General features: G+C 30.5%; 4 protein-coding genes across 4 annotated transcripts; all 4 read left to right on the top strand.

The window, feature by feature from the left end:
• The first annotated feature begins 1,854 nt into the window (after nucleotides 1-1,854).
• Nucleotides 1,855-8,325, top strand: LOC113399072 (UDP-glucosyltransferase 2-like). The gene is made up of 4 exons (XM_026638102.2): nucleotides 1,855-2,874; nucleotides 3,729-3,951; nucleotides 4,473-4,689; nucleotides 7,535-8,325. The coding sequence occupies exons 1-4, from the start codon at nucleotides 1,870-1,872 to the stop codon at nucleotides 7,851-7,853; spliced, it is 1,764 nt and encodes a 587-aa protein (XP_026493887.2). The 5' UTR covers nucleotides 1,855-1,869; the 3' UTR covers nucleotides 7,854-8,325.
• Nucleotides 8,326-10,532: 2,207 nt separating this feature from the next.
• On the top strand, nucleotides 10,533-23,837 carry LOC113399075 (uncharacterized). Its single transcript, XM_026638108.2, has 8 exons — nucleotides 10,533-11,384; nucleotides 11,976-12,198; nucleotides 12,894-13,110; nucleotides 13,322-13,601; nucleotides 18,386-19,297; nucleotides 22,195-22,417; nucleotides 22,848-23,064; nucleotides 23,321-23,837. Exons 1-8 carry the CDS (start codon nucleotides 10,563-10,565, stop codon nucleotides 23,631-23,633), a joined length of 3,207 nt encoding a protein of 1,068 aa, XP_026493893.2. The 5' UTR covers nucleotides 10,533-10,562; the 3' UTR covers nucleotides 23,634-23,837.
• Nucleotides 14,041-15,964, top strand: LOC135193646 (UDP-glycosyltransferase UGT5-like). The gene is made up of 3 exons (XM_064217032.1): nucleotides 14,041-15,011; nucleotides 15,251-15,473; nucleotides 15,739-15,964. The coding sequence occupies exons 1-3, from the start codon at nucleotides 14,184-14,186 to the stop codon at nucleotides 15,957-15,959; spliced, it is 1,272 nt and encodes a 423-aa protein (XP_064073102.1). The 5' UTR covers nucleotides 14,041-14,183; the 3' UTR covers nucleotides 15,960-15,964.
• Nucleotides 23,838-24,296: 459 nt separating the features above from the next.
• Nucleotides 24,297-25,352, top strand: LOC113399085 (uncharacterized). Its single transcript, XM_026638119.2, has 3 exons — nucleotides 24,297-24,330; nucleotides 24,576-24,715; nucleotides 24,783-25,352. The coding sequence occupies exons 1-3, from the start codon at nucleotides 24,303-24,305 to the stop codon at nucleotides 25,308-25,310; spliced, it is 696 nt and encodes a 231-aa protein (XP_026493904.1). The 5' UTR covers nucleotides 24,297-24,302; the 3' UTR covers nucleotides 25,311-25,352.
• The last annotated feature ends 1,596 nt before the right edge of the window (nucleotides 25,353-26,948 follow it).

Genomic DNA, 26,948 nt, shown 5'->3' with positions numbered 1-26,948 from the left:
TTGCCGGCCTGAGATGTTTCCAAGTCGAATCGGTTCGGAAAAACCGGTAAAAACTCGTTCCACAAAGTGGTTATGTAAGGCAGAAAATAATGGATTACTATAAATTATTTATCCTATTGTGAGAATCAGGGAATAGAGAGTTCATAATATAGTTATTTATTGCATATTGGCAGATATTTCTGAGTTTAACTCTTTTTTTTCTTTTTTCGATAATTGTATTATTTGATGATTATTTGATTTAATTTATTATCTTAGTCTAATAATTCAAATGGATGAATGTATTGTTATTAGTTTAATACTTATAAGTATTCAATGTTATTTAGATAATTTAAGTATTAATGTTACATAGTTTCAATTTATTTTGTATATATTTACTGTAATTTATAAATTTTTGATTATTATATAAAAGAGCACCTGAATGTTTTAATATAATTGTTACGAGCATACCGTGTACACATGCTTAGGAATGTAATATGCTCAAAATTGTGTAATTCCGTAATTTTAATGTAGGTATGTTCTGAATGGTTTATGTTTGTATATCTTTGAATAAATAAATAATAAATATAGTGTCCTTTGAGTGATGACGTCGACTATAGTCTTTACTAGCTGTTATTTAACGTCATCTGTTAGTTTATGTGGGTTAAATCTGGGATTTTTAGACCAATTCCACCAAAGTGAATGAGCTGAAATATATATGTAAAACTTTTGGTGCTGGTAACAATACAATCTTTTTTAATTAATTTGTTCTTTTGGATATAAAACATCTTTTGGCGCAGTTTGGGGGTAAATAAGACGGAAGTGTCGTGACGACGAACGGCATGACGCTCTCTTAAGCCGTCATACCCTCTCTACGCCGCCGCTCTCCTCCCCCTAATGTGTGTGTGGCACTTTTACTTTGCTGCTAAATTTTAATATAAAAATAAGAAAATTACATTGATTCCATTGACGAAATCAAGTTTTTATTTCATTATAAATTACAAAATTTCACGTCCCGATCGTCCCCAAACATCCACATATTTTTATTGTAAATATATTATGATTTATGTATGTTTATTATATTATTTTATATTAAATTTAATCATTTTTTAATCTGTACTGTATTTTTTAATTAATTTGGCTTGTCAAACAATTTTTTTTTTATTTTAAATATAAAATCTAATGTGTTAGAATAATGACTGAAATGTATATATTATCAATCAAAATTTAGCAGTGAACAATAAACTTACAATTATTTTCAACGAGTTTTAATAATACTTTGCAATTATTTAAAGTAGGTATTGTATTCATGTGGAGGAACTTGGTAACGTGTTATGTAAGCAGATAATTATTATTAATACCGAGTGGAATTTGATCTCGTGCCGAGCAAATATGAGCAGTTAAGTTATTACTATAAAATTATTTGAAATAATTATACGAAGATGTATAACATTATAATTGAAAATATATTATACAAAATCTATCACTTTATTATCTACCAACTTAACACCATTCCACATTATATTTTATATTTTATTTTCACTTTTTTTTAATTCAGTAAAAAATTCAAAGACAAATAAATTTAAAATAAAAAATTAAACAAATTCCTTCGGTTTCGTCAGGAACGTTTTACTCAAACGTTAAAGATGGAAACGTTGCACATATATTCGACCTAGAAAATTTACCGGTTATTTTATTAACCAAGAAAATTATTACATGCTAAACGTAAATCGATGAAAGTGTAGTTTGAACGGTAAATAAATATTTTAATTGATAGTCATTTGTAATTAATGTTTACAAATATATGCTATCAGTATGGAACGAAACATTACTCATTGTGATAGCTGTCCAGTCAGTGTATGCAGTAATATATAACATATCAAAACATTTTCTATGGAAATCGGGGTCACGTTCAATGACTCCGCGCAGTCACCGAATATTTTCGACTCTTACGACACTACCGCAGCGTCAGCGGAACGATTACCTCATACCATCTACCTATTATTAGGTAGATACGCAAGCTTCCATTTACGCCCTAGTACTCACGGAACCGCGCCGCAAAACGAACGTACGTCGAAAATGAATAAATACATATTCGTCGTTTTCTTCGTTGTTCAAATAATTGCGGCGCAAAGCTACAAGATACTCGGTGTATTCCCCTCTCTGGACCGCAACAATTATGTCACATACCGAGGTTTGTTCCGAGAGCTAGCGAACCGAAACCACGATGTGACTCTTATTAGCCACTTTCAATTGCCAGACGCGCCCGCTACTTATCGAGATATATTACTCAGTGACAAACAAGTGTACAAAGGACTGTCGTTCGAATCAGTTATAGTGAATGAAGTTTCGCGAGTACCGTTTGAAACATTAGTGTATACTAAAGCCGGCAACGATGACTGCAAGACTCTAATGAATAATAATCAGGTGCTACACATGATAAGAACTCGACCTCGATTCGATGTGATAATCGTGGAATCTTATAATAGTGATTGTGGACTCGCATTGGCGGCAAATTTGAGTGTTCCGTATATTGCTTTTAACCCTCAGCCGCTACATCCGTGGCATTACAATAGATTAGGAATCAATTTTAACTCGGCATACGTTCAGCAATCCTTGTTACCATACGGAAGAAAGCCATGGTTCTTTGATCGTGTTAAGAGTTTTGTGTTGTATCATATTACTAATTGGGTATATTACATAGGGTCGCAAGTGACGGATCACGTGTACCTGTATAAATATTTAGGAGATAATGTGCCCACGTTGGAAAACATCGCATCGAATGCCAGTTTGGTGTTTGTAAACACACACAAATCAGTTTTCGGAGGCGTTGTCCGGCCAGATAATGTTGTGGACATTGGTGGAATACATATTAGACCGCCGAAGATTATTCCGACGGTAAGTAGAACAACATAAAATATTATCGTTTATTATAACGAGAAGCATTTTACAATTCAAATCTGATTTTGTAAAAAAAAAAGATATAATTTTAGTATTCCGAAACTATTAAAGTAATTTATCTTAAAAATTCTTAATTACTTGAGATTGTATTATACAGCAACTACATGGTTAACTTTTTCATTATATACTGTGTTATCTGTTAGTGTATCCACAGTATGACATTGATAAATAATTTTAATTCAGTGTGTATATAACTCATATATTTGACATCTATTTAAATAAAAAATATATAATCCTTTAAATTAAGTATTTTTAAACTTCATACCAGATACAAGAACTAACTTATTTTGTCACTCGACTCCATACTCAATAACTATTTCGGTTTCACAAAAAGATTACACATAAAAAACCGAAAAACAATAAAACTGTCAACTGCTTGATTTAATAAACATTTGCTTGCAAAATTTATTTTTTATTTTACAACTAATGACTTCATAGGTAATATCACACCTTGGGTATGAAACGATCCCCTCACGTCATTGCTTTTATATTGAAAACGATAAACCATTATGATATTTGACAAAAAAATATACTTTGGCACATACAAATTGTATCGTTTACCTGTTTTATTATATTAACTTTTGCTTAATCTAAAAGTTTGTAGGTACAATATTGTTTCGGCTTCTGAAACATGTAAACCGACTACTATTTAATAACGCTGTTGGATTATAATGAATAAATATGCATGCGTGTTGATTAAGATTTGCCTTTTTAGAAATATTGTTGATACAAGACAATTAACAAATAAATTTTACTCCAACATATGAAACAACCATGATATACATTTTTAGGAAATCGAACGATTTATTAACGAAGCAGAACATGGGGTTATTTACGTAAACTTGGGCACGTCGGTCAAGGACTCGACGCTTCCAATGGAAAAACTAAACGAACTAGTATCAACGTTCAGAAAATTGCCATTTCGAGTCCTGTTCAAATGGGACGGAGCAAACCTGGAAAACCTGCCAAGAAACGTTATGAGCATGAGATGGTTCCCGCAATACGATATCTTAAGTGAGCATTGGGTTGTAATAGTGTCATTATTTTTTATAATAATTTCTACGATATACTTATCATCCAACTATTAAGACGTTTAATTTCTAACTAATGTGTGTAACATAATATATTTTACGTGTATTTAGTTTTAGAAGCATTATAGCAGCATATTTTTAAAAAGAAATGTTTATTTTTTAACGTTAACTAATGACATCATCATTATATAGCTTGTTGAGATGAATGGGTCAAGTTCTATTCCCGCGCCCGCTTTTACATAGTATGGCCATTAAATAATATTTTATTAGTGCAAGCAAAATTTTCTTGTACATTTTATTTTAAAAACCAAATAGTAAACTAGTTCACTTTGTAGTAGTCGGTAGTTCTATTGGTACCTAAAGTTAGACGAAACCCATAGCTAAATAAAACTGTCAAACATAATCGAAAAAGTTTAATTAATATTTTAAGGAAATAGAATCTTAAAAAAATCATTCTCTTCATGGTCTAAGCATTATTGCAATATTTATATACTATTTTTTCAGAGCACGAAAACGTAAAGGCATTTATATCTCATGCGGGAATACTCAGCACTATTGAAGCTTTGGATGCCGGTGTACCAGTCATAGCAATTCCTTTATTCGGCGACCAGTTCGGCAACGCTGCGACCCTGGTAGACGCTGGTGTTGCTACTACCGTGAATTATGAGAACTTGCGAAAAGATTTGCTGTTAGACGCTATTAATGATGTTTTAGATCCAAGGTTAGTAGATTTTTATTTAGATATTTTTTCGTAGTTTATAATCGATATTTTTGAACTGAAACTCCTTGGCGCGATGAGTCGAAATTCAAGGTCAAATTTTAATAAACGAGTTTTATCACTATTCTTTTAATACTAAAACGTTTTTATTGCAAAAAGAATTTCACTTTTATGTGTAAACGCTTCTTTCTTTAAAATGACTTCTAGGAAAAATATTAGACATGACTTTTATACTTAAAACTGAATTGAAACTTACATAAATAAACATGTATATATTAAGACCAAGAAAATGCACCTCAAATATTTCAAACTAAAAATCGTAATTGCTGGTAAGCGGTAAAATTCTATATTTTCACACAACCAAGATCAACTTGATTATGACATCATCATTCGTTTCGGAGTTGATGACGGTTTAAACACTATTAGAAACCGACATTTTTTTATAGTATTGTGGTAAATTTTATTTTTAATGTACTATACTAGTTACCAGTCAATTTAAAATCAAGGATATTAACCCTTTATCAGCGGTACACACTTCGTGTTAATACGCTTAACTCACGAGAAATACTTGGTACACATATTGTTTTTGTGCGGTATATTACTATCAGTACCTACTTCTTTTATTTTAGACGTTTTTTCAAGCTTCATGTATAATTATCTAAAGCAAACGGCAAATTTTACGGAATATTTTTCCAAATAGTTAATTAAATTTACCGTTAATATTGTTCATTTCAAAAAAAGAATCGCTGCTGCTATTTATTTAGAAAGGTCAGCTAATGCCTAATTTTGAGGATATATTTCGGAGTTCTACTAATCTATTATTAAAATGATTAGTAGGTATATCTTTCGTTCAATTGAAAATCGCCCAGACTCTCCGGTGAATATAAGTCAGGCGACATAGAGTTTGTAAATTTTTCAATATTAGGTGCAATATCAAAATAAATCATTTACTTCTAAATTTGCCCAAGTCAGTTTACTTTGCGAAAATAAGGGTTAAATATCAAAGTATATTTTGGAAAATGGAAATCAACGTCATTCCATGTACTCGCGTATTTCCCTGGCAACTTGACGAAAGTAAATTGCAGAATTTTATATACTTTAATTCATAAAATAAGTAACAGTACGATTTTTCTGAAAATGAAGAATTATTAATGAGAAACTTAGAATAATTCGGTTTTTAGGAAAATCAATTTTAGTGGATGTTACCTAACCAGACAGGCTTGCATAAAATCCTACCTGCAAGTAAAAAGCATGTTTTTAATTACAATTTGTTATATTAAAAATAAGATATTTTTTTATTCATAAGCGTTCAGTCATTGACAATCTAAAATAGTTATATGTAGTATAAAATCATAATTAATAAAACACAAAATGCAAATAAACTGGAGCCACGTATATTTTATTAAAGAAAAAATATATGAAATCAGAGTTTATGGAACAAGGTTATTTAACTAGTAGTTGATTTCCTCGAACAATAAAATGTATATATTTTAAACTAATTATATTTTGGAATAACTCTTTCGTCACGTTAGAGTCGAGTTAAGGTTATGTGTAAATTGTCTGAAAGTTGACGATGATTACTGAAAATTTCAGAAAAAATGTAAACGGTAACTCTCCTGGCTTGTGCTGTGTAACCCAATAGATTTATGTACATTGTTACATTACCTATGCGAAGCAGGAGTGGGTAACTATGTAAAAAAGTAAAAAAAAAATGCAATTTTAATGTCCAGACCATAGAGGGTATAAGAAATAAGTTTAGGTTAGTAGAAACAGACCCAATAGGTTAAAATATAGGTTATAATATATATCACAAAAAATAGATAAGTTTTCTCGCATTAAAATTATATATACCTACCTCCAATCAATTCAAACAAAAGCAGTAGTGCGAAACGATGCGTATTTTTGTTAATACGTCAAAAGAGCTATTAATTTAATTGTTAATTAATTATTGACGTATTAACAAATTGTTACCAAACGCACTACGGGGAATTTGAGTAAATCAATATAATTATAGTGTCATAATATGGATGACATTAAGACAAAACAATTTTATTCATTTTTATTTAACGATTAATGGTGTCATTTTTAAAAGTCGGAAAACGATATGTACTTAAATTAAGCTAACATCATAACTGCAGTGATATAATGTGAATACTTTACCATATAAGTGAGTGTGATATAAGCACGAAAGTAGCAGGTTACGTGTTAAGAAACGAGTGGGCCCTTGCATAAATCTGTAGAAAGTAGAAAGCTTTGATATAACACTTCACGGATGCTTGTCACGGTCCGCGACCGTGCTGTTAACGTTGAGATGGAAAATGTGGAATAAAAAGGTGTTTTTCTATTTAAAGAAACGAATTATATAAGATTTCTGACAAATATTTATATTTGTGTTGAAAGTCAATGCATCGTACAGAAATGATTATAAATTATACTATTCCTGTTTCTGCATAAATTATCTGAGCGAACGTTGCGATATTTTGGTCTATATTTATATATTTCTTCGTTGTTACACGTTGGTTATTTTATACTCAATAGGTAGACCGACTTCTACATTTCATAAAACAATTAATTTAAATATAACTATTATTATAAAAGCACAATAAACACAATAATATTAACAATATTAAACTTTAAAAAGCAAACACGAAAAATCTTATTAAGGCTAGTAATTATATATTAGGTACATGTATCACAAATGTTATCTTCTAAATATAATCTAATTCGATAAAATGTAAATGTCGCCCAATTTGAGAGTCTTCTTGAATAAACTTTTGTTTAATTTATAAAAAAAAAAATAATGTAATAAAAACTTTTTCCAATCTAATTGATTATTTTTTATTTTCAGTTGGCAACAACGTGCTAAACTTGTTTCTCGGATGTGGCATGATCGTCCCATGACACCGTTAGAAAGCGCCATCTACTGGATAGAATACGTAGCTCGATACAATGGAACGCCAAACTTAATAGTGGCATCTGCTGATGTCCCGTGGTACCAACAATTACAGCTAGATGTTTTGGCTTTTGTAGGACTCATATTCTATATATTATTGTATGTTGCTTATAAAATTATAAGCGCGTGCTGCTGTTGCTGCTGTCCAAGCGAACCTTCAGTAGAAACAACGACAACTGGAGAGCGAAGGACAAAAAGAGTCAAGTTTGAATAAAGTAAAACTTAATATTAAGTAATAATTTAAAAAAAAACACGCATTTTTATGAGAAGAAAAGTATTCTAATGACTTGTATACTATATTCCAATCACAGAAGAAGTAAAGATAAATGAAACTAAGAACAGCTACATTATGCACTACAAACATATATTGAATAATATATCCTTATATTGTACACTATTCCACAATATATTTGTACACTTCCATATAACTTAGTTACAGCTTTAACGACTTAAAAAAGCATTTTTACAAAACCATAACTGCCATAGACTACCTACCATAGACGATTTAAGATCTCGACCAATAATGTAATGTCAATTCAAGGTCAAATTTGTTTATTTATCTTTATTCCTACAATTGGAATTGGTCAGTATAAATGACTGTGACACAAGTCAATAGAAAACGAAAGATAAGCATAGATACTTAATGTTGCATGAAATTATTTGACTGGTTATGTTTTTAATTATACAAAAATATTTATATAAATTGTGTTTAATTTTCTAATTATTCGAACATATAAATTCAATACACTTGGATATCATACATTTTCATCGTTCTCTCCTAACCTACTTAATTCTATAACCGTGACTTTTATTTATCTTTTAAAAAATAGTTTGCATTATTACGCAATTAAATTCTTTAATATATCATAGTATATTAGTTTTATACAGAGCTATTAGAATTTCGACTTTCTTTAACCATTAAAAAGTTACAGCCGAACTACAAACAAAAGCAATAAAAAAACCATTTATAAATAAATAAATAAATATTGGACAACATCACATACATTACTCTTATCCCAATGTAAGTAGCTAAATCACTTGTGTTATGGCAAATCAAAAGTAACGACGGTACCACAAATACCCAGACCCAAGACAACATAGAAAATTATTGAACTTTTTCTACATCGACTCGGTCGGGAATCGCACCCGGGACCTCGGAGTGGCGTACCCATGAAAACCGGTGTACACACTACTCGACCACGGAGGTCGTCGTTTCATCTGATTCTGTTATTCATGTCAGAATAAGTAAGATTTATTACCCACTTTCTGACCTAATTATCAGGATGATATGTTATTAGATGGTATAGAAACTTAAAGAAGATAAACTAAAAGCACCTAGGTATAGTTGGAATATTACGTGCTTTTAAGCCATAGGTACCATTTTAGCCGATTAGGAGTACCAAATCATACTCCATTTTAGCTACTAAACAAGTTACAGTTACAAATGGCGGAACCAAACGAAATATTATTCAAAGAATTAAAAGAACAGTAGGTACTTATGATATACTTTCAATATGTTGTTAGAGAAATGATACAAACTGTGAAACAATGCACACTATCCCAATATTTCAACGATTTACCTCCACTTGAAGGAAAAGGACGGACATAAAGCTTATGCTGTTTAATTGTTTACTTATAATAATTACTAGCTAACTGCCCGCTCGGATAGAATAGGAGTCTACAGGTTTTATATAACGTTCTAGAGCCTTCATTAGTTTGCACAGGAGAATATTCATCATAATCGTATCAATAGTTTAGAGCGCCTAAAGGACAAACATTATTTTTATTAATAAATATTGTTATTATACATTTTTAAAACATCAACATCATGTATAGAATGAATAGACATTTTGAAATCACACAATCTTTTTGAAGCAAGATGCGAATACTAAAATATTGTGTACCTACTATTTACTCTGATACTTATACTAAAACGATCAAAGAACTTCACCTTATAAGGAATAGACGGAGCTTAATCCATAACGCAGGTATTTAACATTTCCCTGTAATATATTTTATCAATAAGAAACTAACACAATATGTATGAAGATAAATTTGAATAATCGAATAATTTGCAATTAGTTATTATTTTTTATTTAGGTTTCGAGAAAAAGTCAAAATGTTTACAAAAATATGGCGTGATCCTATAACTCCTAAAGATGAAGCTTGATAGAGTAAGTCGCTCATTACCCCAACGCAACACTAAACACCGCAGCTGCTGATTTACCGTTATATTTATCTGCGCTATATTACGTACGTTTAGTATGTAACGCAGTGCGTTTAGTAACAGGTTTGGCTAAAATATAATTATGTAATGACTAGTATATCAATATTATCTATTATTCCTTGTGTCTTACGACTGTTAATCAAGATCCTTATATCTGTTTTATAGTTACATTACATTATATTTATACTGTATATATTAGGAGAGAAAAATCAACGGAATTCAAAAAATGAATAGCCACTTCTACGGACGATTCTATTCGATAAATAAATAAATAATACATATAATTTGAGTTTCAGTAATAATACCCTAGCTTAGTAGGTATTTCGAGTATATAAATAATGACCACTTAATGTCAGATGACCATTTGCTCATCCGCCTACCTATTTTAACTTTATATTTAATTATAAAAAAATATTTGCAGTAGTTCCCTTCACAAAAATAAAAAACTCAAATAATTTATTGTAAAATCAAAATTATTGACATCCTAGTAATCTATTTTTTTTCCGGCATCTGAATAATATTCAGACGGAAATATAATTTGTAAGTATAATATACAATCACAAGTGCGATTGGCCATCAGCGATAGCGTCATTGTTTATCTTTTCAATAAGATACCAACGTAAGAAATATTGTATTATAAAAATATTATTTATCAGTCAAGTAATAGCTCTCCGGTAGACATCACATCGTGACAATATGAGAGCCGACCTCAGTTTATTGATCCAATTATTCTATATATGTACACAGTTTTATCAAGTGCAGTCGTTAAACATACTGGGAGTGTTTCCATATCAAGGCAAAAGTCATTTTTTTGTATTTCAACCTTATCTTGAGGAGTTGGCATTAAGAGGACACAATGTGACAGTTATATCATGCTTTCCAAGAGAAAAGTCGATGAAGAATTATCATGACATTAGTCTGGCAGACAAGGTACAAATCTTAGAAGATGCGTTGCCGTTGAAACGGTCGTACTACACAATTTTTCAAATAAGCGTATTTCTTCTATCGACCGGTACGTCAAATTGCAAGACATTGCTATCCGATGAAAATGTTCGAAATCTTGTTAAGTCGAAAGCTAAATTCGATCTTGTATTAATCGAACAATTTAACAGTGACTGTGGACTTGGACTAGCTTATAAATTAGGTGCTCCTGTAGTAGGACTCTCATCCCACCAATTGATGCCATGGTATTACAATAGATTCGGTGTTCCCTACAATCCGTCATTCGTATCATTCCTACTTCTTGAGGGAGGAACTAAGCCTACGCTTTATCAAAGAATTGAAAGAACGATATTTGATGCATATTTTAATACTGCATATAAATTTTTCGGTCAAAGAGTCGACCAGAACACTCTAGCGCAATATTTTGATGATATTCCTCCACTGGAAGAATTGGGTCGTAATATGAAATTCCTACTTCTATACACTAACTTCCTTCTAACCGGCTCGAATTTGTTACCTTCTAATGTGATCGAGGTTGGAGGATATCATGTAGCAAAACCTAAACCCTTACCTGATGTAAGTATAAAACAAATTTACAGCGGATATATATAGATAACTGAAATTAAGCATTTTGCTTATATCAAGGTCAAAGCTCAATACCTTACGTCCTGCAAATTAAAAAGTAATAAGTTTTTTTTCCAATAATCTTTTGACATAATTACCCCCTTTTGTTAGATTACTTTAATTACATTATTATCCATTGCTTCAAGGTCAACTTCTACGTCAAATCAACTTTACTGTTTAAAAAAATTGGATCAATTGTACCGAATTAAAGTTCCAATAAATTTAGTAGATGCAAATTTATTGTGATATTTGCTAGGTAACAATTACATATAAAACTAAATAAATGAACATTATTAAAGATACAAAAAAAAAGTTAATTAGTCACGTCATACTTATCAACAACATTTGATCATCTACCTTGAGGAAAAGAAGACTACAATATATATTTATTTGTAATAAGTCTTAGATTACATTAAAACTAACGATAATTTGATTGCCTATTCGTACTTTACTTTTTTTTTTATTCTTACTACCATATTTACATTCTTGTTGACTTTTCCTGGATATTTATAATATTAATTTTACGTCATTCTTAATTAACAGGAACTAAGAAAATTCATTGAAGAATCCGAACACGGGGTTATTTACATCAGTTTTGGATCAATGTTGAAAGCCACTACAACACCAAAAGATAAAATTGAAGCGATAACTGCCGCCTTAAGTGAACTCCCTCAAAGAATTATTTGGAAATGGGAAGAGAAAACTCTTCCTGGCAATCCTAAAAACATATTCTTATCCAAGTGGTTACCTCAAAATGATATTCTTGGTAATATTTTATTTCATTTAAACAGCAAAGTATTAAGATATGTCGTAGAATAAATACAATCTAAGAAAGAGAGTAACATTTAAAACAAAATTGCACGGTATGAATTATTTCTATCTCTATTATTCGAGTTCACTTTTTGTATTATATAACCATGAACAATATTAGTAGTTAGATAGGTAACTAGTAGGTAGAAAGGTAACTATCAATAATTTCATAAATTATAATTAGTTACAGGTATAGGGATAGATGCATAAATTTAAATTGAAGTCTTATAAGTGTTAAAGTTAATAAATGCCTTCTACTCGCGCTGTTGAAATGAGAAATAACAATTGCCAAAAATTATCTGGAAAAACATTAACGAAACACTAATATAGAATTTCTTATAAAGTCGAATGCAATTTTTGACTCTTCTAACAGACGAAAAGGTTTATAAATCTATCTTTTTGATGCATTTAGAACAAAATTTAGTTTAACATCATTTAAATACCTACTTTTAAATATATTAGCTACATCGTGCAAGATAAGACGTGTCTTGGTTTGTTTACTACAGTGATATCACTAGTTAAGAGCAAGAAAACTAATCTTACGAGTACTTATGTTAATTTACCATACTTCTCGTCATCATCTTTTAATATGTATAATTATGTATAAATATTTATCCTTACACAGATTAATATTTAATTTTAATTTTACAGCACATCCAAAAGTTTTGGCTTTCTATTCTCACTGTGGCTTATTAGGAACAACAGAAGCCATATACCATGGTGTTCCAATGGTAGCAATGCCTATATTTGGTGATCAACCATCAAACGCAGCTGCTGTTGAAGAAAGCGGTCTAGGAGTTCAGATACAATTAAATGAACTGTCAAAAGCAAAACTTTTAGAGAAATTTAGGACTGTGTTAGACCCTAAGTAAGTAAATTGTCTCTTTAATTAAATCTATGCCAACATTTTTTTCTCTATCTTTGCTTTATGCTTTACTGATAAAACTATCAAATGAGCCATATTTAATCCGAGAAATATTTTTGTTCAGTCTGATTGTCAATACGCATAAATTCAATATTCCCACGCTTTGTGCCTTAATTTTTGGGTAGTTGTCACTTTATATATTATTTTTAATCAGATTCAATCAACGAGTCAAGAAGTTATCAGAAGCCTGGCATGATCGTCCGATTTCAGCCATGGACAGCGCGGTATATTGGGCGGAATTCGCAGCTCAACACCACAATTTTACTTTTAGGACTCCAGCCGCAGATGTTCCATTATATCAATATGTATGCTTAGACATACTGTCTGTTTTAATTGTTTTATTTTTAATATTTATCGGCGTTTCAAAGACTTTGCTATCATGGATTTTTAGTAGCAAATCTAGTTTACAAGAAACTAAAAAATCAAAAAGACAATGATATTCTAAATTATTTTTCAGATTGAAAATTATTGTGCAAATCAATTTTAGTATTTACTTATAAATTATTTAATTCGCATTATGCTACATTTTATTAAGTATGTTCTTATTTAGAATTAAGCCTAATATACTTATACTTGTAAGAAATAGTATTTATTAGCCAATATCAATAAAAATGTTTTACATAATTAGTATATTTATAACAAATCTACGACTACATTTATCATAAACAACTTCATCTTCGCGATAATTTAACTAAATGTATTCTCAGAGCCGTAAATATTTGAAAAAATAAAGATATTATTAACAAAGTAGAGCAACATTTATTTTTTTTACTTTAATTTAACTTATACAAAAATATAATATAAATCAAAATATAATTAAATAATAATTATATTTATTGCTGATATTCGTATTCATTGATAACAGTTGTAACATATTTTTATCATCTAATTACATTTTTAATCTAAATTTATTTAAGTTTTGATTATTGTTGATAATCCACCAATTATTTCAACAGTATATAACGACATCAATTACGGCAAAAGCGTTATGTGGAAAATAATATAACATTAAAAAAATGATTGTGAATTTTTTTGCTTTTAAATTAATTGTGATTATAGCATTGAGCAGTTTTAATGAAGTGCAAACATTAAATATATTAGGTGTTTTTCCATTACCAGCTAAAAGTCATTTCTTCGTATTTGCTCCGTATTTAAAGGAACTAGCAAATCGTGGTCATAATGTGACAGTCATATCATTTTACCCTCAAAAGGATCCCATACCAAACTACCATGACATAAACTTAAGCGATAATTCGCAACCTCCTCAAATAAGTCATCCAGTTACCAAATCACTGTTCGTAATTTTTCTTTCTCTAACTTTACTCCAAGCTCTTGCTGGACCTTTTACATGTAGAATGCTATTGGAAGATGAAAATGTTCAAAATTTATGGGCAACGCAAACGAAGTTTGATTTGGTTGTTGTGGAACAATTTAATAGTGATTGTGGATTGGCATTAGCACATATTTTGGGAGCACCTGTTATAGGAATAACGTCTCATACGTTAATGCCATGGCATTACAGCAGATTCGGAGTTCCGTACAATCCATCTTATGTAACATTTGATTTCTTTGAAGGTGGACCGCATCCAACCTTTCTTCAAAGAATTTTAAGGACAATAATATACAATCACGTCAACTTTGTGTTTTATCATGTAACTCATCGATTAGAGCAAAATATTATTGGAGAATTTTTTAATGATGTTCCTCCACTAATAGAATTGGCAAAAGATATAAAATTAGTACTCGTATATCAGAACTTTATGCTATCTGGTTCAACTATAATGCCGTCTAATATTATTGAAGTCGGTGGCTACCATGTAGCAAAAGTGAAACCTTTGCCTGATGTAAGTATTAAGACTTATTCATATATTTTTTTCACACTTAGGCATTTATAACATCAAGCTTGAAGAGACTTGTAGTTAAAAATGTCCGTTGAAATAAATGTAGAGTTTAGATAAAACTCAAATTACAATATAAAATATTATTTTGTTCAAACTTATGTCATTAAAACATGACCTAAAACAATTTGAAAATTTTAACCCATATTTTGTTGTAATAAAAAAAACATATTTTTGATTTTTAGGAGTTACGAAAGTTTATCGAAGACTCCGAACATGGTGTAATATACATCAGTTTTGGAACCTTATTGAAAGCATCCACAATACGACCTGATACCTTGCAAGAAATAATAAATGCCTTAGAGGAATTACCTCAGAGAGTCATTTGGAAATGGAACAAACAATCCCTTCCTGGCAATCCTAAAAATATTTATTTAGCCAAATGGTTGCCACAAAACGACATATTAGGTATTAATAACACACAACTTAACCATATTGTCGAGCAATTATAACAGCTTCCATAACCTTTAAAATAAAACAAAGACCAACAACATTAAATTTAAAAAGTTTAAAATCAATTCAAAAAATAATTCATCAGCGTAGATAGACTACGAACAAACGAAAAAAAATCATATAAAAAGACACAGTTATATTGAGCACTCAACAATTAAGGGAAATTATTCATAAATACTTTAACGTAAATCTTTTTTTAAGCATCATATTTTATTTACAGCTCATCCAAAGGTCTTGGCGTTTTACTCACATTGTGGTTTATTAGGCACCACAGAAGCTATCTATCATGGAGTACCAATAGTCGGTATGCCGATTTATGGAGATCAACCGACAAATGCCGCGGCTATAGAAGAAAGCGGACTTGGTGTACAATTACATTATGTGCTTCTAACAAAAGACTATCTTCTTGAGAAATTTAAAACTGTTCTTGACCCTAAGTAAGTAAAGTAACATGATGAAAAAATATGTATCACGTGTTGCGTTGATCAGTTTTAATTATTTTCATGATTTCAAAGTATTTTATATTATTACATAATTTATGTGTGTGTTGATTGTCTTAATGGTTTAGTTTAGGCCTAATGCTGTTCTGCGTTCCAACCCCGAATCAGGACATTAAAAGGCTATTAGCTTATTAGGCTTTTCTGTTGAGAAAATTGGCAATGCTTACACTCTCGTGCCTCAGAATTCACTTAAAACTATTGGTTCTGCGTCAAAACTCTTTTCGATTAGTCGGAATTGCCGTCTCATACCGATCATGTGAAGGAATAGAGGATAAACCTGTGTTGCAGTATGCACAAGAGTAGGCCTGCGTATTGGCTAGTCCCTCACATCGACATCAACATCGTCTTGCACGAAATATAATTAGAACAAAATATATATAAAGACTCGTTGGGGTCTGTCTATTAAACTGTAAATCACTCATGATTGCACCAAAAACGTTCAGTTTCTCATATGTAATTTTGTATTTTTCAGATTCCGTGAAAGAGTAAAATTCTTGTCTAAAGCTTGGCACGATCGTCCAGTAAAAGCAATGGATACTGCAATTTTCTGGACGGAGTTTGCAGCTCGCCATAAGAATTTCACATTCAGAACCCCGGCAGCTGACGTTCCTTTTTATCAGTATTTCTGCTTAGATATATTAGCAATTTTGTTCATATTTTTCGCCGTAACTATTGCGATTCTCAAATATTCGATAACAATACTAATCAAAATTGTATTTGCATCAAAAGATTTATCGAGCAATGGTGTGAGAAAAGTAAAAATCAATTAAATGAATGAATACTTACTAATTAATTTATAACTATTTTTTCATTATTTTAAGCTAAATCAGAAGTCTATTTAAGTAATTGTATTTTCTTTAATTCCAAATTTACATACATGTACTATCGAAGTTTAATTTGACATTTGGCAAGTTCGTTTGTAAAAAAAACTATTGTTTCTAAGAAAGCACTATGCTTATGTCTCTAGACCGTAATTCAGATTTTTCTTATCTCAATTTTTTATTTTTGGTGGTTACCGAATTCGACGTCAATATTTGACCGCAACAGCTTTTGTCATCATGTTAAATTAATTTAATTTCGTGATCTATGGCACCTAGGCTTTGTATCATATTTTAATGTTTTAGTAAGAAGGCATAGCATTAATCTTCCTATGCAGTAAAAACTTGGGCTTTTAATGATAATAGTACTATAATTTTTATTGTAAAATGAATTATATGTATCAAAAGTATAATCATTTATTTTTTTTTACATATATAAGAATTATTGACTTACTATTTATTGACTTGGAGTTAAACAAAACTGCTGCTATCACGATGTTTTTCACGACGTGATTAAATACTTGTATAATGATTCAATTTATATGTATTACAATAGTCTGTAAATCACACTGTTTGTCAACGGCCTCCTCTCTGAAGAGGGTTCGGAGCTTTTTCACTACGCTTCTCCAATACGCATGATACACATATGACAGAATTCCACCTGACACGTGCAAATTTCCTTACAGTGTTTTACTTCGCCGCCGAGTACGAGATTAATTATAAACATAAATTAAGCGCATGAAATATCAGTGGTTCTTGCCCGGTTTTGAACCAGCGATCTCCGGTTAAGATTCATATCTCATTAAGAAAAATAAAATCAAACGTAACTATGACGGACCAGCGCTTTCCTTCTCTCGGGTTTAAATATAAATTAAATACTTTTATTTAAAAAATAAATATCATTAGATAAAAATATAGAGGATATTGCACATTGAATATACACAATCGTTATTTGAAATCGGGAATATATAATATAGCATATTTCCTGTTGAAAACGAATCTCTTCTGTCATATATCTCATCATCGTGGAATGAAGTAGCTAGATAGGTATATCGTAGATCGATCAATGCATACAAGACACTTTCTGCCCCGCACAACCACTCTGTGGAACCAGCTTTCGCCGGCGGTTTTTCCGAACCGATACGACTTAGGAACCTTCAAGAAAAGAGCGTACTCTTTCCTGAAAGGCCGGCAACGCACCTGCAAGCCCCCCGGTGTTGCAGATGTCCATGGGCGGTAGCAGTCACTTTCCATCAGGTGAGCCTCCTGCTCGTTTGCCACCTATACTATAAACATAAAAAAAAAAAACAATACATATATGAATAAACACGGTACATATTACGAACGAACTAGCGACTAACCTAACTCAATATCAAAGTTTTTATTTAAACATACTCTTGCAGATATTATTTTAAACTCAAAAGAACTATGCACTCAAAAGCATAATATTATTATTAGTTATAGGTTTAGTATACTTCGACAAATATTGTATTGCCAATCACTTCCAAGATAATTTAAGTGGTAACACTCAGAAATGTATTTTTAATTGAATGCCGCATATAGTTTCCTAGTAGAACACACTCGTAAGGTCAGTTCGAATCACAAACCAGAAACGCACGGACGGACGCGCTTGTCCGTAATTCTAATAATGTACTCAAACACACTACGTATTGCAATATTACTGATAATACCATTTAATGTCATTTCACTAAACATTCTAAGTATACTACCGTATCATGGAAAGAGTCATTTTTTTGTATTTAAAGTGTATTTACAAGAATTATCAAGACGAGGCCACAATGTAACAGTGATATCACACTTTCCGCAAACTGACCCGCCGAGGAATTATCATGACATAAGTTTAGCTGGGACTATCGAAGCTATTGAAGATAATTTACCGTTTCATAGATCATTCCTTAGTATACTCGAAGTTGGTTTATATTTAACTAACTCGGGAAAAGTGAATTGTGAAATAATGCTAGCTAATAAAGATGTACAAAAACTTGTTAAAGATAGACCAAAGTTTGATGTTATTGTTGTTGAACAATTTAACAGTGATTGTGCTTTGGGTATAGCTTATAAGCTGCAAGCGCCCGTGGTTGGTATAATGTCTCACATTTTAATGCCATGGCATTACAACAGATTCGGAATTCCGAGCAACCCATCGTTCGTTCCCTTCCACTTTTTGGAAGGTGGAACGAAACCTACATTGATGCAGAAAGTTCAAAGAACCGTTTTAGATATTTATTTTAAAACAATGTTTTATGTATTTAGTCAGAGAAGCAATGAGCAAACACTTGCAAAATATTTCGACGACGTACCTCCCTTGGAAAATTTGGCTAGAGAAATAAAATTTTTACTTATATATCACAATTTTATTTTAACTGGGTCAAGACTGTTTCCGGCTAATGTTATTGAAGTTGGCGGCTATCATGTAAAAGAAACCAAGCCCTTGACCGGAGTAAGTGTTTAATTTTGTTACTCATAAAGCATAATAATATAATTTTAAAGTAATCTATTAAATACATTTATTTAGTCATTTTTATCTTTGTTTCTGTGAGCTATAAAATAAAAATCATTTCATATATAATTTATTAAATTAAAAATATATTTTACTAACAAAATTTGAACAAATTTTAAGAATCCAATAGTTTAGTGTATCAGAAACCTAACTCCTTATAGGTAAACGTATATATTTCTCTGTAGATAAAATATTAAATATTGCGTTATCAAGAGGTCACTGTGAATTAGTATTTCTGCAAAACTTCTATAACGCCATATTCGTACGTAAAACAGTAAAAACTAATTACTAACTGATAAACTCAAAAGGATGACACAGGTTAAAAATACAGAGAGCAAAATCGTAGACTAAATAATTTTAAAATATATATTTTATGTTAATTTGTGTTCAAAATTTTAGTAAAACGATATATTTTTATGACATATCAGATATTTTTTACGATTAATTCGTAAAATATCAGTTGCACAGACTCAAGGATATAATTTTTAAAACAACTCAATTCCTTACTATATTTATAATAAGTTTTAAAAGAACAAACTTATTAAGATAGCAAATCGCTCATTCGAAATTTCGAAAGATAACAATTCGAAATCATTTTCACCTTAAATAGATACTAAATATTAGAGGGAAAAAAATCCTGTCGATATCTTTTGTAATCTAAGGCCTTTTTTTACTCAGCCGATAGATGAACTCGACATTATAATAGTATACCTACGATTCGTTTAGATAATTGAGCAAAAACATAGATTTTTGTAAACCGGTTTATGATTACATATGACAGGTGATAAAAAGTTATAATTTGAAATACGTTAAAGATGTTTTTGTAACACGTAATTAAAATAAAAGAGTAAATTATGAAAAGAAAAGAATAGGAAATAATCGAACTTAAAGAGGAAAATATCTACAAGGACTATCCTAAAACGTATTTAATTTGATGAAATATTATATTTCAGACATAACATTATGATTAAATATCCACGTTAATTTAAATTAACAGTTATAAATGTGATATAATTTAACCATTTAATATATACTATAACTACATACATTTTGTATACGTGTTGGTTTTCAGGTATTTATTTAATTAATACAGGCTTAAATATAAAATTAGTCATGAAAAATTAACTGAAGTAAAATACTTTGGATCAAGAGCAAATCAATCGTATATTTTACCGATCGTCGCACATACAACGATGTAAAACTTGTTTACCAGAAATAAAATACAAAAAATATTGAAAATCGAATTAAGTTTAAAAGGAACTGCACCTAAATAAAAAATCAGCAAAAAATATCCACCTATCACAGGGTTCGTTCACGTCATATTTAATCTTGACATTGATTAGTTTTTGTTAACGAAATATAAGATCGTGTCTTGATTCTGTATATTTAGCAAGGCAGACGGCGAACTGGTCATCTGAATTTAATTGGTCATATCCATATCCGGTCATAGTCATTAGCATACATTAGCATTTCAAAATATTATATGAAACATTCGTTCACCGTTAATGCGCCTCAACCATGATTTAAGATGTTATGCAATTTGTGCCGTAAAGCTAAACTATTCCAGATAAGCTTAAATTCTATCCATAAATCATATGCATAAATTATATTTTGTAGCAATTGCACTGATTATCAATATATCTCTTATACTGATTGAAATGAATAATATAATATTTTCTAACTAAAAAAACTTAAGAAAAGGCTACCTGTTAAAGATATTCATTTATTACATGTAATGGTAAAATTGTATACATATATCTAAATCTCATTGTTTTTAAATAGTTCTATTATATTATATAAAATTTCAAAAGCCTCTGTAAGAGTAGAGTCTATGCAGAATAAGAATTAATTACCTATAAAGCAAATAATAGTCGAGGGAGAAAAACACCAAGAACAAAAAATTAACAAAAAAATCGTGTGTCAGAATCATAAGGAACCATAAAGAACTTAATAATATGAAGAATCATAAAGAACTTAAAAATATTTTATTTTAAGCTAACGCCTCGCCTGGTCGCTTACGGGATACATTAAAATAAAATGACACACACATAGTTGTTGTCAAATAAAAAGAAACGACTAATGTCGGTGACATTTTTGGGATAATTGGTAATTCTTCATATTATAGCTTTCTGGTATTCTTTTTGCCTTTCATAAAAATAATTTGAAATTATAATAGCCATGGATCCAAATAAGTTATATTAAATTTCAGTTTCAATAAGACCTTATAGAAATTATAATTAATGACCGCGAATGGTCTAACAATAATATTGTTGAACATTTCGAATGCATTAAAAGCAAATAAATTAATTATGTCTGTCCCTTCAAAGATGGATTACAATATACAGTCATTCGAACGCCTAAATCACGTAAGGCCAGACTCGTGAAGATACTTTATTTGATCGTTAAGTGAAGGCTGATCCATTCCACTGCCTACCTACCATCTGCACTAGACGTATCACCGATGCAAAGCTGTCTATATAAGTTGCATATTAAAGTATAAGGAAGTACTTATACCTATTTTAATTACATCTTACAAATACCCAATAAATCTTTCTGAAATACCTTGTCGCTGTCAAATATATTGAATAATAATCAACAAACCTCATGCTTTCCATTATCCGGTATGACATATTATAAAAAACTTTTTTATTAATACTCTTAGAAATTAAATTATAAATTAATTTCAAGCCAGGGTGATGTTTATTCTTCAGGTTTAAATGGGAATAATACAGGTAGTATACCCAAACAAAAGAAATATATTAAAGATTAAATTATGTATCATTTATTTAATTATTTAAATGTTTTATGGCAAATTTATTGAAATTTTTTTTTAAAAGGAATTGCTTAAATTCATGGAAGATGCGGAACATGGCGTAGTATACATAAGTTTTGGTTCAGTTGTCAAAAGCTCTACAATGCCAGAAGATAAAGTCAAAGCCGTTCTAGAAGCTATAGCAGAACTTCCACAAAGATTTATATGGAAATGGGAAAACCAAAATATGCTATTGGACAAAAATAAGCTTTACACATCCAACTGGTTGCCACAAGTGGATATATTAGGTAAGCATCAGAGCCTCGAAATTTCATGCTTACAATTTGCGTTACATTCGCCTACGAAAATAGAATAGAAATTATAAAACTAGATTTAAAAAGCATTTAAAAAAGATTAAGATAATCCTAATAATTACAAATGAATCTTTATTTTAGTAGTTAACGTACGTATATTTAAGAATGATGGATATTTTGTACGAAATGACGTAATAATTACAAATATTAATTTTATTCTGAAGTGTGAAGTCGGAGTTTATAATGCAATCAAATTAAATAAATAAGTTGCATTTGGGTAAAAGTTTTGTAATTTAAACTTCTGTAAAACTTCTGTAGACGTTTCAAATCAATGGAAGCAAGGCAATGAAACAACTACGAGTCAGGCAAGGACAGAGTGTCTTGATAATACGTCATAACATTTATGTTAATAAAATGTTTTCAGGTCATCCCAAAACATTGGCCTTTCTATCACATGCTGGGATGGGCGGCACAACAGAAGCAATACACTTTGGAGTGCCAATGGTAGCGATGCCTGTGATTGGTGACCAGCCAGCTAATGCTGCTGCTATCGAAGAAAGTGGACTCGGAGTACAGCTACAAATCAGTGACTTAACAAAAGATAACTTAGTCGCTGCCTTCAAAAAAGTGTTAGATCCGACGTAAGTAAAATACATCTAAATAACTAATTTTCAACGAAGTTATGAAATACTTAATACATTTTCTACTACCTTATAAAACTATTTGCAGAGAATAATTTATTTTTACGAATATTTACTTACCGAGCATCATTTCAATCAATGTTTTATAAGGACTTTTGTCATAAATCCATATAAGGATAACTTAATACAAATTGCAGAAAAACTTTTAAAATTTTGACAATGCAATTTGGCATAAAATATAAATGTCTCCTTACAGATTCCGAAAAAACGCAAAATTATTATCAAAGGCATGGCATGACCGCCCTATGTCTCCTTTGGATACTGCAATTTACTGGACAGAATACGCTGCTCGTTATCCTAACATGACATTCAGATCAGCAGCCGCCGATGTACCTTCTTATCATTACTATAATTTAGACGTCATGGGCGTTTTTGCGATCGCATTATTATCAACAATATATATATTTAAAGGTATTGTGTACACGATATGTAGTAAAAACAGGAAAACGACAAACAACAACGAACATTCTAGTAAAAATAAAAACAAAAGAAGATCTAAGCGCGAATAAACTTTTAAAGTAATAATTTCGTCGTTTACACATTGTATACGAAATTGTTGACGTAATGACGAAGCAGAAATAAGATTATGAAATAGAGTTCGTCGTCAATTAGCTTGCTTTGTGTGATGAAATATGGACAATCAAAATTGTGTGACAATAGATATTTATTTTTTTTGCTTTGTATATTTATTTGTTAATAAAGTAACAAATTTATTTTAAGTAATTTTATTTACCTACTATATGTTATATTACATATAAAAATCATAATAACTTCAAAATAAAAATTAAGTAATTATACTTACAAAAAGTATCTTCATTTATGAAATATATTTTTAATTTTCGAGAAGAACAGTACAGGTCATAAAGAAGAATTGATTAATTTGATTTAATGTTCTACATAATTTAGAAAATTTTCGAGTTGTCATTTTTGGCATTTTTTGATATAAGTTACAACATATATTAAAAACATTTTAAGTAATTGAATTGATATCGAAATGTAAGAAAAGCAGAATTCTGCTACAACAAACATGGCAAAAGAAAAAAAGTGTCATCTCCCATAACACCGTAGGAAAAGGTAAGTTTTGAACTATGTATATGCAAAGACGGAAAACTATACTTATATTTAACTTAAAAAAATTATATTAAAAATACTGTTATTATTCCTCAGGTCGCCTAAAAATGGCATGTTGTTGTAAACCCGGCCGATGTAAGACTGATTACTTTAGAATATCTGTATTTTAGTCCTTTTCCCACTATTTGAAGTCTACACAAATATTTTTTCCATCTCTATTTCTAATCATGCTCTCTATTGCTGTACAGTCGTCTCTCACACAACCCTATAATTTTTCATGTACCTCTTATCGCAAAGGCATGTACATCCATACTGAGCACTTGTAGTAAAGCCCATCGCGATTTAACACGATCGTACTAAGTTTGCAATTTTTACTACAGCAAATAAATCTTCAGTAAGTTGCTTGGGTCGTTGCGACCTTCCGAAACATCGATGTTTAAGAAAATTCGAAGTCAAACCGGGTCCCATCCCAAAACATATGGGATGGCTCTACACAGCTAAGGATGCACCAGAACATCAGGTTCATTATCTGACTTAAAATATTATATTTACGGTTTCTAGCATGAAACAAAGAGTTCCGTTTTCAGTTACGCTGTGGCTGGCGACCGGGACACATATCTTGCCAAGTTCTTAAAAGAATTGAACAACATAATTGCATGAAATCAAGTGACTGCACACCCTGCCCCTCAAGTTGTTCCAGAACGCCATGTTCCAAGTCCTGTTGTATGCCACCGAAATGTATAGCGATATGCCCCTCATCTACATCATGTTGCAAAACACCTGCATGTAGCACACAACCCTTAATAAGGATCATAAGACATGGAGGGCAATACAGCATTTGCACGAAGCCTTCAAATATCAGCAATGCACCTTCTGGACCCTATCCATTAAAATATGTCTTAAATACAGACGAGAACGACAATTTACCAACCGCAGCAAAATTCAGCGTGGAGGCTAAGTTCAACGACTACCATTTTGATTACACAAGTTCACAATCCTCATTTGTTTTAGACTTTTCGCCTCCAGAACAGAAATGTATAAAGCCATGCACAAAAAAGAGCGTGTTATGTCTGACGTGTCGCACAGAGAGTAAAGCCTCATGTAAAAAAACTTGAATCATTCTCCAAATGTAATTAAATAATTAACAATACCATTTATTGTCTTGTATAAGATTTATAATATTTTCCTTTTTATATTTATTTATATGATTTAAACATTTATTATTACGGGTATAAGAAACTTTTGAATATGACTGTGCCCTTATCAAATTGCATATAAAAATAAAAACGATTCATCAATTACTAATAGACACATTTTTCTTTTAAGAATTAAAAATATCATGTAATTGTGTCGATAGACATAAGGTAGAACATCTCCACAGAAATACCAGCCCGGCTTTGAACCCATAATCTTCAGATTAACGTGTTCCATACACTGGGCCATTAACCATGTGCAGATATCATTATACCCTGTTTTAAATAAAATAATTATGACATAGCATGGATACTGTTACGTTTGGGTTTCTAGATGTGTTAAAGATGTAGATATATTTATAGATTGAATAATATTTCTACAAAAAAAAATATTATTGAATACCCATATTTTCAATATAATTTATATGTAAATGAAAAATCTATTTTAACATCATATCATTTCAAGATCATAATATATGAAAAATCTGTTTGGTCTAATCTGCACTAATATTATAAGTTTTACCCTTAACGGCTAAACCACAGAACCGAATTTTGATAAAATTTGGTATGAAGCAAACTTTACTTTTTGAATTTCCTAACCGTCCATATTATTAAATTTAATGTTAATGTAAACTACATTTAAAGATGTTATGAAATATTGAGCCTTGGGGGAGTAAATATCTGACTTTATAAAAAATATTTAGTCTTTTCTCACACTTTAATAACAAAACGAAAAATTTTTTTTTTTTTTTGTATAATTCTTAAAACTCACATTTTTAGTAACAACCAATTTTCCTGTTATTATAATATAATTATATTTATTTATTTATTTTCGGGAAACATATAGTATAACACACATTTGAAATCAAAATAAGTCAAGATATAATTATATACAAGACAAAATACTTCTATCCCATAAATACGTCACAAAAATATTTCGTACTTCCAGTCAATTGTAGGTATAAAAGTTATTACTATCTTCTATTTTATCCCTACTATGTTAGCTACCACAATCGAGAGTTTTCGTACAGGAATTTGTTGGGCGTTTCATCATAACGAAGCTACTCACGAAACATTAGCTTGATAGTAATCAAGTGCAAAAATGGACCATGAATCCTGAACTTTTTGCTGAGCTGAGCATTTTGCTTTTCATACAAATTGAAAGTAAAAGTTAGGAATAATACTGACATACGTTTATATACCGCAAAGATGCGGCATTAAAAGGTTTACGAGTAAAAAAAATAAAAATTCAAAACAGCTGCAATTAGATGTCAATGGTTTCACATATTTAAATACAAAAAAAAAACTGTAAATTAAAGAAATAATACTGTGTTGTTACGCTCACAATTACGCTCAGCAACTTAGGCATCATAATACATAATTTTCAACTAAACATTGCTAATTTCATGGTTATAATGTTGTTATATTTTAGTTATATATAATGTGGTTAGGAGAACATAATCATTTTAAATATGATTATATTTAAAATGATTATGTTCACCTAACCAATTTTGGTCACAAGTGCCTACAATAGGAGGTTAGCCCACTGTGCATGACACA

This window comes from Vanessa tameamea, chromosome 15 (genome assembly GCF_037043105.1).
Source record: "Vanessa tameamea isolate UH-Manoa-2023 chromosome 15, ilVanTame1 primary haplotype, whole genome shotgun sequence".
Taxonomy (NCBI): Eukaryota; Metazoa; Arthropoda; class Insecta; order Lepidoptera; family Nymphalidae; genus Vanessa; species Vanessa tameamea.
This window is presented reverse-complemented; position numbering and strand designations above follow the sequence as displayed.

What these genes read in the sequence shown, in the direction of transcription:
- LOC113399075 (XM_026638108.2), top strand. Translation starts at nt 10,563, where the DNA reads ATGAGAGCCGACCTCAGTTTATTGATCCAATTATTCTATATATGTACA. An exon ending in CTAAAAAATCAAAAAGACAA is followed by an intron (nt 13,602 to 18,385) that starts TGATATTCTAAA and finishes TATTTTTAATTG; the next exon opens with AATGCCGCATATAGTTTCCT. An exon ending in AAACCAAGCCCTTGACCGGA is followed by an intron (nt 19,298 to 22,194) that starts GTAAGTGTTTAA and finishes TTTTTTTAAAAG; the next exon opens with GAATTGCTTAAATTCATGGA.
- LOC113399072 (XM_026638102.2), top strand. Translation starts at nt 1,870, where the DNA reads ATGGAAATCGGGGTCACGTTCAATGACTCCGCGCAGTCACCGAATATT. An exon ending in CCCGCAATACGATATCTTAA is followed by an intron (nt 3,952 to 4,472) that starts GTGAGCATTGGG and finishes CTATTTTTTCAG; the next exon opens with AGCACGAAAACGTAAAGGCA. An exon ending in AATGATGTTTTAGATCCAAG is followed by an intron (nt 4,690 to 7,534) that starts GTTAGTAGATTT and finishes TTTTATTTTCAG; the next exon opens with TTGGCAACAACGTGCTAAAC.
- LOC113399085 (XM_026638119.2), top strand. Translation starts at nt 24,303, where the DNA reads ATGGCATGTTGTTGTAAACCCGGCCGAT. An exon ending in TTGTTGTAAACCCGGCCGAT is followed by an intron (nt 24,331 to 24,575) that starts GTAAGACTGATT and finishes TTTTTACTACAG; the next exon opens with CAAATAAATCTTCAGTAAGT. An exon ending in AGGATGCACCAGAACATCAG is followed by an intron (nt 24,716 to 24,782) that starts GTTCATTATCTG and finishes TTCCGTTTTCAG; the next exon opens with TTACGCTGTGGCTGGCGACC.
- LOC135193646 (XM_064217032.1), top strand. Translation starts at nt 14,184, where the DNA reads ATGATTGTGAATTTTTTTGCTTTTAAATTAATTGTGATTATAGCATTG. An exon ending in AAGTGAAACCTTTGCCTGAT is followed by an intron (nt 15,012 to 15,250) that starts GTAAGTATTAAG and finishes TTTGATTTTTAG; the next exon opens with GAGTTACGAAAGTTTATCGA. An exon ending in GCCACAAAACGACATATTAG is followed by an intron (nt 15,474 to 15,738) that starts GTATTAATAACA and finishes TTTTATTTACAG; the next exon opens with CTCATCCAAAGGTCTTGGCG.